General features: G+C 36.6%; 2 protein-coding genes across 2 annotated transcripts; both read right to left on the reverse strand.

Annotated features, from left to right (window-relative positions):
• Nucleotides 1-9,083: 9,083 nt before the first annotated feature.
• On the reverse strand, nt 9,084-13,091 carry LOC134848577 (sodium/nucleoside cotransporter 1-like). The gene is made up of 3 exons (XM_063866092.1): nt 12,428-13,091; nt 10,536-12,022; nt 9,084-9,782 (listed from the first exon to the last, which is right to left on the reverse strand). Exons 1-3 carry the CDS (start codon nt 12,801-12,803, stop codon nt 9,084-9,086), a joined length of 2,562 nt encoding a protein of 853 aa, XP_063722162.1. The 5' UTR covers nt 12,804-13,091.
• A 2,895-nt stretch (nt 13,092-15,986) lies between these two features.
• Nucleotides 15,987-18,525, reverse strand: LOC134847937 (solute carrier family 28 member 3-like; the record flags this gene model as incomplete). The annotated part of the gene is given in 2 exon segments (XM_063865233.1): nt 15,987-17,604; nt 17,953-18,525. Coding segments are annotated over 2 exon segments (1,920 nt in total). The 3' UTR covers nt 15,987-16,114.

An 18,525-nucleotide genomic window follows, 5' to 3' on the forward strand; every position in this document is an offset into this window, starting at 1 on the left:
TTAAGTTCGATTAGTTTTTTATATCTAAGTTTTTTCAAAAAAAAATCCTAAAAAACTCCTTATCTCGAAAACCAAAAAGATTTGAGCAGTCATAATTTGACGCTAGATTTGCAGCTCTTGAGCGTACCCCGATAGGGACCCAATATAGGAGGATTGAGAAAATTGAAAGTCAAGTTCGGTTAGTTTTTTATATCCAAGTTTTTTGATAAAGAATGAAAAATCATTAAAAAAAGCCATTTCTCGAAAACCATAACAATTTGAGCAGTCATACTTGGACGCTAGATTTGCAGCTCAGGAGTGTAATCCGATAGGACCCCACTATAGGGTTGAGTAAGTCAAATTCGGCTAGTTTTTTTGTATCTAAGCTTTTTGAAAAAAAAACTAAAAAATCATAAAAAAACGCCATATCTCGAAAACCATCGGGATTTGAGCAGTCATACTAGGACGCTAGACTTGTAGCCCTCGAACTTACCCCGATAGCACCCCACTATAGAGTTGAGAAATTTAAGTTCGATTAGTTTTTTATATCTAAGATTTTTCAAAAAAAAATCCTAAAAAACGCCTTATCTCAAAAAGATTTGAGCAGTCATACTTTGACGCTAGATTTGCGGCTCTTGAGCGTACCCCGATAGGGACCCAATATAGGAGGGTTGAGAAAATTGAAAGTCAATTTCAATTAGTTTTTTATATCCAAATTTTTTGACAAAAGAATGAAAAATCATTAAAAAAAGCCATATCTCGAAAACCATAACGATTTGAGCGGTCATACTTGGACGATAAGTTTGCAGCTCAGGAGTGTAATCCGATAGGACCCCACTATAAGGTTGAGAAAATCAAATTCGGCTAGTTTTTTTGTATCTAAGCTTTTTGAAGAAAAAAAACTAAAATATCATAAAAAAACGACATATCTCGAAAACCATCGGGATTTGAGCAGTCATACTAGGACGCTAGACTTGTAGCCCTCGAACTTACCCCGATAGCACCCCACTATAGAGTTGAGAAATTTAAGTTCGATTAGTTTTTTATATCTAAGTTTTTTCAAAAAAAAATCCTAAAAAACTCCTTATCTCGAAAACCAAAAAGATTTGAGCAGTCATACTTTGACGCTAGATTTGCAGCTCTTGAGCGTACCCCGATAGGGACCCAATATAGGAGGGTTGAGAAAATTGAAAGTCAAGTTCGGTTAGTTTTTTATATCCAAGTTTTTTGAGAAAGAATGAAAAATCATTTTAAAAAAAGCCATTTCTCGAAAACCATAACAATTTGAGCAGTCATACTTGGACGCTAGATTTGCAGCTCAGGAGTGTAATCCGATAGGACCCCACTATAGGGTTGAGAAAGTCAAATTCGGCTAGTTTTTTTGTATCTAAGCTTTTTGAAAAAAAAACTAAAAAATCATAAAAAAACGCCATATCTCGAAAACCATCGGGATTTGAGCAGTCATACTAGGACGCTAGACTTGTAGCCCTCGAACTTACCCCGATAGCACCCCACTATAGAGTTGAGAAAATTAAGATCGATTAGTTTTTTATATCTAAGATTTTTCAAAAAAAAATCCTAAAAAACGCCTTATCTCAAAAAGATTTGAGCAGTCATACTTTGATGCTAGATTTGCGGCTCTTGAGCGTACCCCGATAGGGACCCAATATAGGAGGGTTGAGAAAATTGAAAGTCAATTTCAATTAGTTTTTTATATCCAAATTTTTTGACAAAAGAATGAAAAATCATTAAAAAAAGCCATATCTCGAAAACCATAACGATTTGAGCGGTCATACTTGGACGATAAATTTGCAGCTCAGGAGTGCAATCCGATAGGACCCCACTATAGGGTTGAGAAAATCAAATTCGGCTAGTTTTTTTGTATCTAAGCTTTTTGAAGAAAAAAAACTAAAATATCATAAAAAAACGACATATCTCGAAAACCATCGGGATTTGAGCAGTCTTACTAGGACGCTAGACTTGTAGCCCTCGAACTTACCCTGATAGCACCCCACTATAGAGTTGAGAAATTTAAGTTCGATTAGTTTTTTTTATCTAAGTTTTTTCAAAAAAAAATTCTAAAAACGCCTTATCTCGAAAACCAAAAAGATTTGAGCAGTCATAGTTTGACGCTACATTTGCAGCTCTTGAGCGTACCCCGATAGGGACCCAATATAGGAGGGTTGAGAAAATTGAAAGTCAAGTTCGGTTAGTTTTTTATATCCAAGTTTTTTGAGAAAGAATGAAAAATCATAATAAAAGCCATATCTCGAAAACCATAACAATTTGAGCAGTCATACTTGGACGCTAGATTTGCAGCTCAGGAGTGTAATCCGATAGGACCCCACTATAGGGTTGAGAAAATCAAATTCGGCTAGTTTTTTTGTATCTAAGCTTTTTGAAAAAAAAACTAAAAAATCATAAAAAAACGCCATATCTCGAAAACCATCGGGATTTGAGCAGTCATACTAGGACGCTAGACTTGTAGCCCTCGAACTTACCCCGATAGCACCCCACTATAGAGTTGAGAAATTTAAGTTCGATTAGTTTTTTATATCTAAGTTTTTTTCAAAAAAAAATTCTAAAAAACGCCTTATCTCAAAAAGATTTGAGCAGTCATACTTTGACGCTAGATTTGCAGCTCTTGAGCGTACCCCGATAGGGACCCAATATAGGAGGGTTGAGAAAATTGAAAGTCAATTTCGGTTAGTTTTTTATATCCAAATTTTTTGACAAAAGAATGAAAAATCATTGGAAAAAAGTCATATCTCGAAAACCATAACGATTTGAGCGGTCATACTTGGACGATAAATTTGCAGCTCAGGAGTGTAATCCGATAGGACCCCACTATAGGGTTGAGAAAATCAAATTCGGCTAGTTTTTTTGTATCTAAGCTTTTCGAAGAAAAAAAACTAAAATATCATAAAAAACGCCATATCTCGAAAACCATCGGGATTTGAGCAGTCATACTAGGACGCTAGACTTGTAGCCCTCAAACATACCCCGATAGCACCCCACTATAGAGTTGAGAAATTTAAGTTCGCTTAGTTTTTTATAACAAAGTTTTTTCAAAAAAAATCCTAAAAAAAACGCCTTATCTCGAAAACCAAAAAGATTTGAGCAGTCATACTTTGACGCTAAATTTGCAGCTCCTGAGCGTACCCCGATAGGGCCCCAATATAGGAGGGTTGAAAAAATCGAAAATCAAGTTCGGTTAGTTTTTTATATTTAAGTTTTTTGAGAAAAGAATGAAAAATCCTAAAAAACGCCATATCTCGAAAACCATCAAGATTTGAGCAGTCACACTTGGAGGCTAGATTCGCAGTTCTCGAGTGTACCCCGATAGCACTACATTATAGGGTTGGAAAATTCAACTTCGGTTAGTTTTTTTATATCTAAGTTTTTTGAAGAAAAAAAAATTTTCAAAAACGCCATATCTCGAAAACTATACGAATTTGAGCAGTCATACTTGAACGCTATAATTAGAGTACTTGAGTGTACCCCAAAAGCACCGCACTATGGGTTTGAGAAATTCAAATTCGGTAAGGTTTTTTTTCAACTAAATTTTTTGGAAAAAAACTGAAAAAATAATAAAAAAAAGCCCTATCTCGCAAACCATAACGATTTGAGCAGTCATACTTGGACGCTAGATTTGCAGCTCAGGAGTGTAATCCGATAGGACCCCACTATAGTGTTGAGAAAATCAAATTCGGCTGGTTTTTTTGTATCTAAGCTTTTTGAAGAAAAAAAATAAAAAATCATAAAAAACTCCATATCTCAAAAACCAACGGGATTTGAGCAGTCATACTAGGACGCTAGACTTGTAGCCCTCAAACTTACCCCGATAGCACCCCACTATAGAGTTGAGAAATTTAAGTTCGCTTAGTTTTTTATAACTAAATTTTTTCAAAAAAAAATCCTAAAAATTGCCTTATCTCGAAAACCAAAAAGATTTGAGCTGTCATACTTTGACGCTAGATTTGCAGCTCCTGAGCGTACCCCGATAGGTCCCCAATATAGGAGGGTTGAAAAAATCGAAAATCAAGTTCGGTTAGTTTTTTATATCTAAGTTTTTTGAGACAAGAATGAAAAATCATAAAAAACGCCATATCTCGAAAACCATCAAGATTTGAGCAGTCATACTTGGAGGCTAGATTCGCAGTTCTCGAGTGTACCCCGATAGCACTACAATATAGGGTTGGAAAATTCAAGTTCGGTTAGTTTTTTTATATCTAAGTTTTTTGAAGAAAAAAAAAGAAAAAATTTTCAAAAACGCCAGATCTCGAAAAAAAACTAAAATATCATAAAAAACGCCATATCTCGAAAACCATCGGGATTTGAGCAGTCATACTAGGACGCTAGACTTGTAGCCCTCAAACATACCCCGATAGCACCCCACTATAGAGTTGAGAAATTTAAGTTCGCTTAGTTTTTTATAACAAAGTTTTTTCAAAAAAAATCCTAAAAAAAACGCCTTATCTCGAAAACCAAAAAGATTTGAGCAGTCATACTTTGACGCTAAATTTGCAGCTCCTGAGCGTACCCCGATAGGGCCCCAATATAGGAGGGTTGAAAAAATCGAAAATCAAGTTCGGTTAGTTTTTTATATTTAAGTTTTTTGAGAAAAGAATGAAAAATCATAAAAAACGCCATATCTCGAAAACCATCAAGATTTGAGCAGTCACACTTGGAGGCTAGATTCGCAGTTCTCGAGTGTACCCCGATAGCACTACATTATAGGGTTGGAAAATTCAACTTCGGCTAGTTTTTTTATATCTAAGTTTTTTGAAGAAAAAAAAATTTTCAAAAACGCCATATCTCGAAAACTATAAGAATTTGAGCAGTCATACTTGAACGCTATAATTAGAGTACTTGAGTGTACCCCAAAAGCACCGCACTATGGGTTTGAGAAATTCAAATTCGGTAAGGTTTTTTTTCAACTAAATTTTTTGGAAAAAAACTGAAAAAATCATAAAAAAAAGCCCTATCTCGCAAACCATAACGATTTGAGCAGTCATACTTGGACGCTAGATTTGCAGCTCAGGAGTGTAATCTGATAGGACCCCACTATAAGGTTGAGAAAATCAAATTCGGCTGTTTTTTTTGTATCTAAGCTTTTTGAAGAAAAAAAAAATCATAAAAAACTCCATATCTCAAAAACCAACGGGATTTGAGCAGTCATACTAGGACGCTAGACTTGTAGCCCTCAAACTTACCCCGATAGCACCCCACTATAGAGTTGAAAAATTTAAGTTCGCTTAGTTTTTTATAACTAAATTTTTTCAAAAAAAAATCCTAAAAATTGCCTTATCTCGAAAACCAAAAAGATTTGAGCTGTCATACTTTGACGCTAGATTTGCAGCTCCTGAGCGTACCCCGATAGGTCCCCAATATAGGAGGGTTGAAAAAATCGAAAATCAAGTTCGGTTAGTTTTTTTTATCTAAGTTTTTTGAGACAAGAATGAAAAATCATAAAAAACGCCATATCTCGAAAACCATCAAGATTTGAGCAGTCATACTTGGAGGCTAGATTCGCAGTTCTCGAGTGTACCCCGATAGCACTACAATATAGGGTTGGAAAATTCAAGTTCGGTTAGTTTTTTTATATCTAAGTTTTTTGAAGAAAAAAAAAGAAAAAATTTTCAAAAACGCCAGATCTCGAAAACCATCGGGATTTGAGCAGTCATACTAGGACGCTAGACTTGTAGCCCTCAAACATACCCCGATAGCACCCCACTATAGAGTTGAGAAATTTAAGTTCGCTTAGTTTTTTATAACAAAGTTTTTTCAAAAAAAATCCTAAAAAAAACGCCTTATCTCGAAAACCAAAAAGATTTGAGCAGTCATACTTTGACGCTAAATTTGCAGCTCCTGAGCGTACCCCGATAGGGCCCCAATATAGGAGGGTTGAAAAAATCGAAAATCAAGTTCGGTTAGTTTTTTATATTTAAGTTTTTTGAGAAAAGAATGAAAAATCATAAAAAACGCCATATCTCGAAAACCATCAAGATTTGAGCAGTCACACTTGGAGGCTAGATTCGCAGTTCTCGAGTGTACCCCGATAGCACTACATTATAGGGTTGGAAAATTCAACTTCGGTTAGTTTTTTTATATCTAAGTTTTTTGAAGAAAAAAAAATTTTCAAAAACGCCATATCTCGAAAACTATAAGAATTTGAGCAGTCATACTTGAACGCTATAATTAGAGTACTTGAGTGTACCCCAAAAGCACCGCACTATGGGTTTGAGAAATTCAAATTCGGTAAGGTTTTTTTTCAACTAAATTTTTTGGAAAAAAACTGAAAAAATCATAAAAAAAGCCCTATCTCGCAAACCATAACGATTTGAGCAGTCATACTTGGACGCTAGATTTGCAGCTCAGGAGTGTAATCCGATAGGACCCCACTATAAGGTTGAGAAAATCAAATTCGGCTGGTTTTTTTGTATCTAAGCTTTTTGAAGAAAAAAAAATCATAAAAAACTCCATATCTCAAAAACCAACGGGATTTGAGCAGTCATACTAGGACGCTAGACTTGTAGCCCTCAAACTTACCCCGATAGCACCCCACTATAGAGTTGAGAAATTTAAGTTCGCTTAGTTTTTTATAACTAAATTTTTTCAAAAAAAAATCCTAAAAATTGCCTTATCTCGAAAACCAAAAAGATTTGAGCTGTCATACTTTGACGCTAGATTTGCAGCTCCTGAGCGTACCCCGATAGGTCCCCAATATAGGAGGGTTGAAAAAATCGAAAATCAAGTTCGGTTAGTTTTTTATATCTAAGTTTTTTGAGACAAGAATGAAAAATCATAAAAAACGCCATATCTCGAAAACCATCAAGATTTGAGCAGTCATACTTGGAGGCTAGATTCGCAGTTCTCGAGTGTACCCCGATAGCACTACAATATAGGGTTGGAAAATTCAAGTTCGGTTAGTTTTTTTATATCTAAGTTTTTTGAAGAAAAAAAAAGAAAAAATTTTCAAAAACGCCAGATCTCGAAAACTATAAGAATTTGAGCAGTCATACCTGAATGCAATAATTAGAGCACTTGAGTGTACCCCAATTGCACCGCACTATGGGGTTGAGAAATTCAAGTTCGGTTAGTTTTTTTTAACTAAGTTTTTTGTAAAAAACTGAAAAAATCATAAAAAAGCCATATCTCGAAAACCATAATGATTTGAGCAGTCATACTTGGACGCTAGATTTGCAGCTCAGGAGGTTAATCCGATAGGACCCCACTATAAGGTTGAGAAAATCAAAATCGGTTAATTTTTTTGTATCTAAGCTTTTTGAAAAAAAACCGATAAAATCATAAAAAACGCCATACCTCGAAAACCAACGGGATTTGAGCAGTCATACTAGGACGCTAGACTTGTAGCCCTCAAACTTACCCCGATAGCACCCCACTATAGAGTTGAGAAATTTAAGTTCGATTAGTTTTTTATATCTAAATTTTTGTCAAAAAAAAATCGTAAAAAACGCCTTACCTCGAAAACCAAAAAGATTTGAGCAGTCATACTTTGACGCTAAATTTGCAGCTCCTGAGCGTACCCCGATAGGGCCCCAATATAGGAGAGTTGAAAAAATTGAAAATCAAGTTCGGTTAGTTTTTTATATCTAAGTTTTTTGAGAAAAGAATGAAAAATCATAAAAAACGCCATGTCTCGAAAACCATCAGGATTTGAGCAGTCATACTTGGAGGCCAGATTCGCAGCCCTCGAGTGTACCCCGATAGCACCCCACTATGGGTTGCGAAATTCAAATGTTTTTAAGTAAACTGTGAAAGAAAAACTGTGATAGTTATACGTTGCGATTAAAGGAAAAAATGTGAAGAGTTTTGAAGCATTCGAGCTCCATCAGATTTCGAAACGCTGACTTGAGTAAACTTTTCAACCCTTGCATATTTTAGCCGTTTATTAGACCAGCATAAGGACTTCCTAAACCTGTGCTAAATGAAATTTTAATATACGATATAGCATAACACGTGCAAAAAACACCTCCGTTAAACATGCAAAAAATAATACGTTGAAAAGTTTAAACATGCAAAGATAGAGTTCTCTTAAACATGTCAACATAGGGACTTCTTAAACATGTGTCACATGAAACGCCAGTTAAATAACAGATAGATAGATAGATAGATAGATAGATAGATAGATAGATAGATAGATAGATAGATAGATTAGAGATAAAGTCAGAGAAAACAAGTTCGAAACATCTTACACCCCTCTGAAGAATATTTAGAACAATTTGATCAGCAAAACTGCTGAGAAAAATAATTCTGATTTGCAACCATAAGAGTGTAAACTATTCGAAAGGTTTGCTTAAAAAACCCTTCAACAGTATTTCATGCAATCACGCTTTTATGATTTATTGCACACCTTTTTCGTATAATCATAGTGTTCAGATTTGTAATCAATTTAGCTCCAAAATATTCAAAAGGTTGCAAAAGTTACATTTGTTTCAAAAATTGAAAACTGTTGTTACTATGTTTTTTTTTGAAAACCATAACTTTACATTCACGAAATTTACAAAATTACGAACAATTTACAAAACTTGTTGAAAGCCCAGCAGTTCTTAACATCTTTCAAGATTTTTTTGGATTTTTTACAAACTGTGCAAAAACCTTTAACATGACTAGATGAAACTTTCGACATATTTTTAAAAGTCTCTCAGGACTAAAATCTATTGGGGAGGCATTTTTGGGCTGATTTAACGGATTTTTGACATACAAAAACGTAATCTTCAGGGCAAAGACTGCCCGCAAAATACCGAAAGATGAAAGTTTTTTTTAAAAAAAATTGGAATTAATGAAGCTGAAAGTTTACAAAACAGATGTCAAGCTTTAAAAACTTTATGTACAAAAACTGAATGAAGTTACATTTCCCCTTTTGATCAAGTTAGGACCCTACCCCCAAATTTTAATTTGGATTCAATTTTCTCGACGCTGCAATCAAAATACTCGATACTGATCGAATGAATCTTCAGCTTAGAACCAAGCCAACATACCCTCCAAATATAAAGGTTTAAATGGGTGGTGGTGGTGGTGGTGGGGGGGGGGGTAGGGGAGGATGCCAACTTGTTACAAGAGTATAAATGCCCGATGACTTATGATTCGTAGAGAAGTCCAGCAATACATGCAGTTGAAAAACAAGCGATGCTTCCAGTGATGAAAGCACTGATTCCAATTTTGGCCATTTCTCCTTTTCTGTTCGGAGCCAATGCTCCCAACCCGCCAATTTGGATGCCAATTGACCCCAGATTGCTGAACCCACAGAGGGCATAAGTTGCGATTATATTTGACCTAGCCGAAAGAGGTTGACTGCCTGCGTTTATTCGTCCCATTTGATCGTAGGCTATGAACTCGTTAGCGATAGTTTTCAGTCCTAAAAGCTCTCCCACATTCAAACAATCATCTGAATCTGCTCCCAAAATGAACGCCAAAGGGTAGAATATATACTGGAACATAACATACAGCGTCAAGTCTTTGATGTTTATCAATTCGCCCAGGTATGTTAGCATGTAGTTGGTAGCTTCTAGGAGTGACAAAATGGCAATAAGGTTGGCGATGATGTTCAGCACCATCTTCATTCCATCCCCTGCGCCATCTGCAATAGCGTGAACAAAGTTCACATAACCAGAATCGCTAACTCGATCACGTTTGATTTCCTCTGCGACATCATTTCTGCTATCTTCGTCTTCCTTTTGTTCAGTCTCATTCGCTTTTCTTTCGGATAAGAAAACGTGCTCAGTTTCTGGATAAACGATCTTAGAAAATGACAAAGCGGCGGGTGCGGACATGACACGCTTTTATGATTTATTGCACACTGTTTTCGTATAATCATAGTGTTCAGATTTGTAATCAATTTAGCTCCAAAATATTCAAAAGGTTGCAAAAGTTACATTTGTTTCAAAAATTGAAAACTGTTGTTACTATGTTTTTTTTTGAAAACCATAACTTTACATTCACGAAATTTACAAAATTACGAACAATTTACAAAACTTGTTGAAAGCCCAGCAGTTCTTAACATCTTTCAAGATTTTTTTGGATTTTTTACAAACTGTGCAAAAACCTTTAACATGACTAGATGAAACTTTCGACATATTTTTAAAAGTCTCTCAGGACTAAAATCTATTGGGGAGGCATTTTTGGGCTGATTTAACGGATTTTTGACATACAAAAACGTAATCTTCAGGGCAAAGACTGCCCGCAAAATACCGAAAGATGAAAGTTTTTTTTAAAAAAAATTGGAATTAATGAAGCTGAAAGTTTACAAAACAGATGTCAAGCTTTAAAAACTTTATGTACAAAAACTGAATGAAGTTACATTTCCCCTTTTGATCAAGTTAGGACCCTACCCCCAAATTTTAATTTGGATTCAATTTTCTCGACGCTGCAATCAAAATACTCGATACTGATCGAATGAATCTTCAGCTTAGAACCAAGCCAACATACCCTCCAAATATAAAGGTTTAAATGGGTGGTGGTGGTGGTGGTGGGGGGGGGGGGGTAGGGGAGGATGCCAACTTGTTACAAGAGTATAAATGCCCGATGACTTATGATTCGTAGAGAAGTCCAGCAATACATGCAGTTGAAAAACAAGCGATGCTTCCAGTGATGAAAGCACTGATTCCAATTTTGGCCATGTCTCCTTTTCTGTTCGGAGCCAATGCTCCCAACCCGCCAATTTGGATGCCAATTGACCCCAGATTGCTGAACCCACAGAGGGCATAAGTTGCGATTATATTTGACCTAGCCGAAAGAGGTTGACTGCCTGCGTTTATTCGTCCCATTTGATCGTAGGCTATGAACTCGTTAGCGATAGTTTTCAGTCCTAAAAGCTCTCCCACATTCAAACAATCATCTGAATCTGCTCCCAAAATGAACGCCAAAGGGTAGAATATATACTGGAACATAACATACAGCGTCAAGTCTTTGATGTTTATCAATTCGCCCAGGTATGTTAGCATGTAGTTGGTAGCTTCTAGTAGTGACAAAATGGCAATTAGGTTGGCGATGATGTTCAGCACCATCTTCATTCCATCCCCTGCGCCATCTGCTATAGCGTGAACAAAGTTCACATAACCAGAATCGCTAACTCGATCACGTTTGATTTCCTCTGCGACATCATTTCTGCTATCTTCGTCTTCCTTTTGTTCAGTCTCATTCGCTTTTCTTTCGGATAAGAAAACGTGCTCAGTTTCTTCATCTTCGTCCTCTAAATTTTTCTCAACTTCTGGATAAACGATCTTAGAAAATGACAAAGCGGCGGGTGCGGACATGACACTCGCCGAAATGAGATGAGAGGGCGAGACACCCATCGAAACATAGGCGGCAAAAACGCCGCCTGCAATAGTGGCAAAACCACCCGTCATAACTGCATGCAGTTCAGATAGAGTCATAGTCTGTATGTATGGTTTGACCAAAAGCGGTGCTTCAGTTTGGCCGACGAATATGTTTCCAGCTGCGCTGATAGACTCCACGGCTGTCGTTGCCAGAGTCTTTTGCATCACCCACGCTATTTTCCTGATGATAAACTGCATTAAGCCGATGTGATAGAGGAACGAAACAAAAGCTGAGAAGAAAGGAATGATCATAAGAGTGGTGACGGCAAAAATACTGACAGGGGGCTTTCCTTGCGGCTGGAAGTTGAAGTTAACTCCGACCAACCCGAAATCCAGAAAGTCGCTAGCAGTTTCGCCGAGCCAGTCGAACAGATCGAAGCCGACGTCGGTTCGGAGAACGAAGACTCCAAATCCGAACTGAAGAGCAAGGCCCCAAAATACAGTGCGCCACTTGATATGAGTTTTGTGTTTAGAGATTAGGACTGAAAACAGGACGAGAACGAGGAGTCCGCCTGCAGATTTGAGTCGAACAGGATCCTCATAGTTCCAATAGATAGTGACAAAAATGATGAGACATGCTATAATTATGTAGAAGACTGCCGAAATTGTTATTCGCAAGTACTTCCAGCTCTTGGACTTCAGGAGATGCTCGAGTTTGTCTTGGATTCGAGAAGAGTTGAGCAACTTGCGTATTCCGAGTTCTAAAATTTAGGCGCTTTCTAAAGTTTCCCAGTAGATGGGGGCAATCTAAGACTTTCGAGAGGAGCGGGGCGATAAAATTATTCAAAAATAACGCCGACATTTTCCGGTAAGCCAAATTGACTCACACAAAAATACAGAATTTTTTGACGGTTTGAACAAAAACGAGCCTTCACTTCAAGTTTAGAACAAACTCGCGCTTAAGGCGGCTTTAGATTGTAAAATACATTAGCTCAAGTTAATGGATCCATTTGAGTGGTAAGGCTGTCGAATTGTTTTGTTGAGGGGTGGGGGGGGGGGTTGTTGGACGGGATAATGAGTAAATTGATAATTTTATTGCATTTTTCATACTCATGTTTTTTGTGGAAAAAATTGAATTAGTTCTTGAAAATAGAAAAAAAACTTACTGCTTATTTTCTGGGCGTAGAAAAAGACAGCTATGCAGTATATTATGAGGGTGGGTTTCGCATCATCAAAATGAAGCACGGAAGCCACAATAACGTACACACCAATCACCACATAGACCACTAGTTCTATCACTCGTTTGGTCAGATCTCGTGATAGTTTTTCTTTCGCTCCAATCTTAAAATTCTCCCCAAATTCGACCACTTTAGTCCAGGGCATCGGTTTTTTGTTGCGGAAACTCAAATGATTCTTGTTGTTTTCATCGACAGGGTGAAATGCACCTTTGAGACCTGGCGAAGCCCCAACATGGATTCCAGAAGGATCGAGGTCTTCTTTAGATTCACGAAATCCATCGTTATTTTCACATTCCAAGCTCATTTTTAATGATTGTGAACAGAATTAGCAAAGCATGCAGTAGTTTCAGTTTCCAAAACTTAGAAATAAGCAAAAAGCGCTAAATAGGCGTATAAAATTAAAGTGATTATGTAGTTTTTGGATAATAGTAAACTTTGATCTGAGCGTGAAAAAACCAAATTAACTTGGCATTTTTAAAAGTTATCGTATAGTTTGTTTGAAGTTTAAATCAGATAAATCAGAACGTGATAAAACAAAGGACTGCTGCTGCTCAAGTATATTTATAAAGATCAATCGTAATGTTTTGACAGAGTTTTGAATGCAATTTAGTTTTTCAGACAACCTTGAGGCACCAATTCGGTTTGAACAATTAGGTTTTGCATGCAATTTGTTTTCAAAATATAATTAGTAGCAAAAAGTTCGGACAGACAAAAATAATTAAAAAGAGCAAATGACCTTTTTTAGACATTTTTTGCATGCAAAAGCTAATTTTTCAGACAAAGTATGTCTCAATGTCACCTAAAAAATAAAATCTGCATGCAAAAATTGCTCCAAATTGGTAGATTGCTCTTTTTAATTATTTTTGTCTGTCCGAACTTTTTGCAACCTTCTATAGATAAATTTCTCTTTTTCATTAATTTTGTTTGTCCGAACTTTTTGCTACTAATTATATAGAGAGTTGCAAAAAGTTGAAACAGACAGAATTAATTAAAAACCGCAAATGACCTATTTCAGAAAATTTTGCATGCAAAAACTAATTTTTCAGACTGAAAGTATGACTCAAGTTCACCCTAAAACTCAAATTTGCATGAGAAAGTTGCTCACAATTGGCAGATTGCTCTTTTTAATTATTTCTGTCTGTTCCAACTTTTTATTTACTATAACCCAAAAAGTTAAAACTAGAGTGAATTAAACGAGCCAAAAAATCAAGAAGATGAAAAACAAAGAAAAAATTATTATATCCAACTATAAGTTCTTTAATTGTTCCAACTGCTTCAAAAATGTGGAGATACTTTGTGTTCGACTGTGTTAAATTTTTTTCTTTTTTTCTTTTTTTTTCTTTTTTTTTCCACGCAAAATTAGGTTCAACAAAAAATCATGGAATGGGTCGAGTGATATACCAAAATGAAACCCTTTCAGTCGTGATTCCAACAACTTTAAAAAATTTTACAAAATTTTCTCATTGTAAAAAAAAACGCTTTAAAATTTTGATTTTTTATTTCATTTTTGAGCGAATAAAGGGAGCAGGCTTACAACAGCTTAATTATGTTTAACTTAAGCCCTACAAATGTAGTTTTGAGCACGGCAAATTAAAGTGTTTGATTTTTTTAGCGCCATTAAAGGAATCAAAAACATCGAAAAAAATTTTCTGCAAAAAAAAATTGGAAAAAAAATTGAAATTTTTTAAAATCATTATACGATGTTTTTGTGTTTCTAGTAATTTTTCTACAGAATTTTTGTTCGATTTTTCTATGTTATTAAGACTTTCGAAAATATCTAAAAAACAGATTTTTGTCAGATCCTTTTATCACACCACGCAGAAAAAGCTACACTATTTTGAAAAAAAAAAAACCTTTTTTTTGTAGTTTTTGAATAACGTACGGTTTTAAAAAATAACGTTACAAAACTTGACAAAATAGAATCGTATTTTTTCAATCGCTCAGTTTTAGCGAGATTCTTGATTAAAACCTAGCCATGTAACAAACCAAACTGAATTATTTGTATTACCTGCTGCAATCAAATTAGCCGAAAAAAGGTAATCTGTTGATATGCGAGTAGCACAGAACGTTTAATCCACGGTAGTTTAATATTAGTTTACTATCAGAAAATCGAGTATGAGGACTAATTATAAAAAAATCGAAACTCTCTGTTAAAAAAAATAGTATTTTTTGTTTTTTTCCCCTGTTGTTCTAAATTCATTTTAGTTTTTAGTGAATAGTGACTGAATTGGGTAAAAACTGCAGGACTGAGAAGTAATACTAGCTTATGCATTGAACAACTTGAAGAAGAATGAAAATGACAAGGTCACTTTCTCGGTGAGTTTCCTCTCAAGTTGTCCAAAAGTCGAAAAATTTCGACCGGTCATTCTGATTACTAAAAAAAAAAATCTGAAATCTAAACCCTGACTAATATGGCTTTGAGTGATGCTAAACTTAAATTTCTACAATTTTTCTTTGCAGTTGACAAAATCGGCTGGAAAAAAAATGAAAAACTGACGATATTTTTTACCAACGCTCCGAGAGTTCGCGGAATAAAAATCATAATTTACGTAGTAAAATTTTAGTATGATGATGTAACCCCGATTATCGCATTTGAGATTCCGTGATTTTTGAAAAATCAAGTTTATCAGCAAACTTAGATGCTTTGGTTACCGCAACAATTGTTATCACGCACTAAATTTTAATCCTAAAATGAGCAGCTGCTTTTCAAGCGCGCTGAAGTATAAAACTGTGGTCAGCAGTCAAACCAAAAAAGAGGCTGTTACAAGAGTCCAGCCTTGAAATAACAAAAGACCAAGCTAAATGAGTAGCATTTTCAGATGACACATGTTTACGTGTTCCTTTTTTCGGATTTCTCTCACTCAGGTGTCTAGGTCTAACTCATTTTGAGTACAACTCAATCACGCTTTGCTGAACTTTTTGATGTAAAAAAAACGACTGTTCAAGTTTCTATCAAGTTTGACTAAATACTAACGTCTTCCGGTAATAGGTCTCGACATAGAGATAAAACGATGTATTTTTTTTTTACCGGAGAGAAGTGAACGCAAAATTTTTGGATTATTGGAACTTTCAATCAATAGTTTTCTTAGTTTTTTTTCTTAGTTTTTTTCTTAGCAGTAAAAATCCGAAAAAAAATGGGAGTTATTTTTGAAACAGTATTTACTAAGTACACGCATTTACTGTTATATTTCTGAGACGAACTCTCATTTTCTTATTTAAGAGCAGATTTTTTTTCTATCATTTTTGATCGATTCCTCTAATTTAACTCAGCTGCATTGATAAATGTCTGCCCTACTGCTGCTTCCTGAACTATTCTGCTCTTTTCTGCTCTATGATCCGGATCTGTCTAACCCTGCCTAACTTTGACTCCCGAATAATTAAACTGGGCTTAAAAGTAGAAATTTTTTGACGATTTTTAGTAGTTGTTCTTTAGCTGCAAGACTTTAAAAACCATAACAATAAATGTTCTAAAATCAAAATCATCAGAATAAGAATATAAGCAATACCCTCAAAAAAGTTGCATTAAAATTACATTAGCTAGACTAAATGCATTCAGTATACTGAAAAGGTTTCAACGTTTTTAGATTTATTTCAGACTTGAAGTTGAAGTTTAAGCTAGTCTGATTTATACAGCAGCCCAGCGATACAAGCTGTAGAAAAGCATGCGACGTTTCCAGTGACGAAAGCGCTGATTCCAATCCGAGCCAGATCCCCCTTCCGATTCGGTGCCAGAGCTCCCATGCCTCCAATTTGAACCCCGATTGACCCCAAATTACTGAACCCACACAGGGCGTAAGTGGCGATAACCTGAGATCTCGGGGTCAAAAGGTCATCCTTCATCATCTTGGTCATCTGGTCATAGGCCAAGAACTCGTTAGCTATCGTCTTAAGCCCGAGAAGCTCCCCAACTCGCGTGCAATCTTCCGCATCCGCTCCGAGTAGAAAAGCAAGGGGGTAGAACACGTATTGGAATATCATGTATAATGTCAAACCTTGAATGTTGACAAGGGATCCAAAATAAGTGACGAGGTAGTTGACAGCCGCTAATAGAGACAGAAACGCAATCAGATTCGCTATGATGTTTAGAACCATTGTCATACCGTCCGTAGCGCCAGCAGAAATTGCATGAACAAGGTTCTCATAGCCATCGTCTTCTGGCTTTTTCTTCTCTTCCACATCTTCATCTTCGTCCTCTAAATTCTTCTCAACTTCTGGATAAACGATCTTAGAAAACGACAAAGCGGCGGGTGCGGACATGACACTCGCCGAAATGAGATGAGAGGGCGAGACACCCATCGAAACATAGGCGGCAAAAACGCCGCCTGCAATAGTGGCAAAACCACCCGTCATAATTGCATGCAGTTCCGACATTGTCAGTGTTTGCAAAAATGGTTTGATAAGGAGCGGTGCTTCGGTTTGGCCAACGAAGATGTTTCCGGCGGCACTCATTGATTCGGTAGCAGAGGTACCCATTGTTCTTTGCATCAGCCAAGCAATTTTTCCTATTAAGAACTGCATGAAGCCTAAATGGTAGAGAGCCGAAATGAATGCTGAGAAAAAAGGAATGATCATTAGTACTGTAACTCCCAGAATAGTGGGCATTGGAGTTGATGAATGTTCACTTGCAGGGGTCGTGGGCATGTTTGATTCGGAACCATTTCTCGAAACGGCATTCGGAGTGTCTTGAGGGTAGGATGGTTTGAACACAAACTCGATTCCGAAATGGGAGAAGTTCAGAAATGTTCGTGCGGCGGTTCCGAGCCCTTCGAAGATGTCGAACCCCAGTTGAGTTCTAAGCACGAATGCTCCGAAGGCGAATTGAAGAAAGAGACCCCAGAAGACCGTTTTCCAGTTGATGTTTGATTTGTGCTTGGACATGATAACTGAGAAAAATACGAGGAACAGGAGTCCACCGGCTGAAATGAGTCGCGACGGATCCCTGTAGTTCCAGAAGATCACAAGGAATCCGATGGTTGCACATACTGCAATGTAGAACCCACATGACAGAAGTCGTCTGCATGTACTTTCAGATCCGGATGAAGATGAAATTGAGCTGAATGACTTCTGCCAGAAAGGAAAATCGAGAAGATTGTTGTATCTTGGTTCTAAACCAAAAAAAAAAAATGCAGCTTGAAAAAAGCCTGTACATATATATCTGGCGTTGAAACTATCAAAGCAACTCTGAATGCGTAAATTTTTTTGAACATTTTTTTGAGGCCAAACTGTGTATATTGTGAATTGTCAGAGGATTCCGCAACAAAAACGCTCCCTTTGTTATTTAATTTCTTTCATTTTCTTTGATCGTTCCGACAAAATTTAACTTGTTGGAATCCAGGAACATGCAGATACAAAATTGTGCGCCTATCCAGTGCACAGCTTGACCTCGTAATGAAGTTCATTGGTTTTGAAGTTTCGAAAAAAAAAAGATAATTAACCTTTTTCATCGTACTCACTTGCTAATCGATGGACAAGGAATATCACAGCCAAGCTGTAGAAAACAACGACCGGTTTCGCCTGGTCAAAATTAAGACAAGCGGCCAGCAAAACATAGAGACCGGTCAAAAAATAAACCGTCAATTCCAAAATATGATTCGCATTTTTGTGCCTCGACATCATTCGGTATTTATGTTGAAACTTTTCCATCGCGATGCTCAAGTCTTGCATGGGACTTGTGTTCATTTGGAACTGAATGTTGGTTCCTGAAGTGACTCTAGCTCCTTCCTTCGGTGAGTCCTGGATTGGTATCCAGGTAGACTTCGGATCCATCGCCAGGAGTTCCCCCGTTTGAGGGGTCTGGCTTTCCAAACTGGAACTGGTTCTGTGAGAGGAGTCACGTGACCCGTAGTCCCTATGCACTGGCTCCATGTCCATTTCTTCCCGCATTTTAAATTCACGTGAGAGTTTTTCGAAGTATGGAAGCAGTAGAAATAAAAATTTAGGCTTTTATAACTAACTCAAGGTCAAAAAGTGAATGATATTTGACAAACACTCGTGTGATCGAAACTATTGACAATATTTGTTTGTCA

Source organism: Symsagittifera roscoffensis, chromosome 6 (genome assembly GCF_963678635.1).
Source record: "Symsagittifera roscoffensis chromosome 6, txSymRosc1.1, whole genome shotgun sequence".
NCBI lineage: Eukaryota > Metazoa > Xenacoelomorpha > Acoela > Convolutidae > Symsagittifera > Symsagittifera roscoffensis.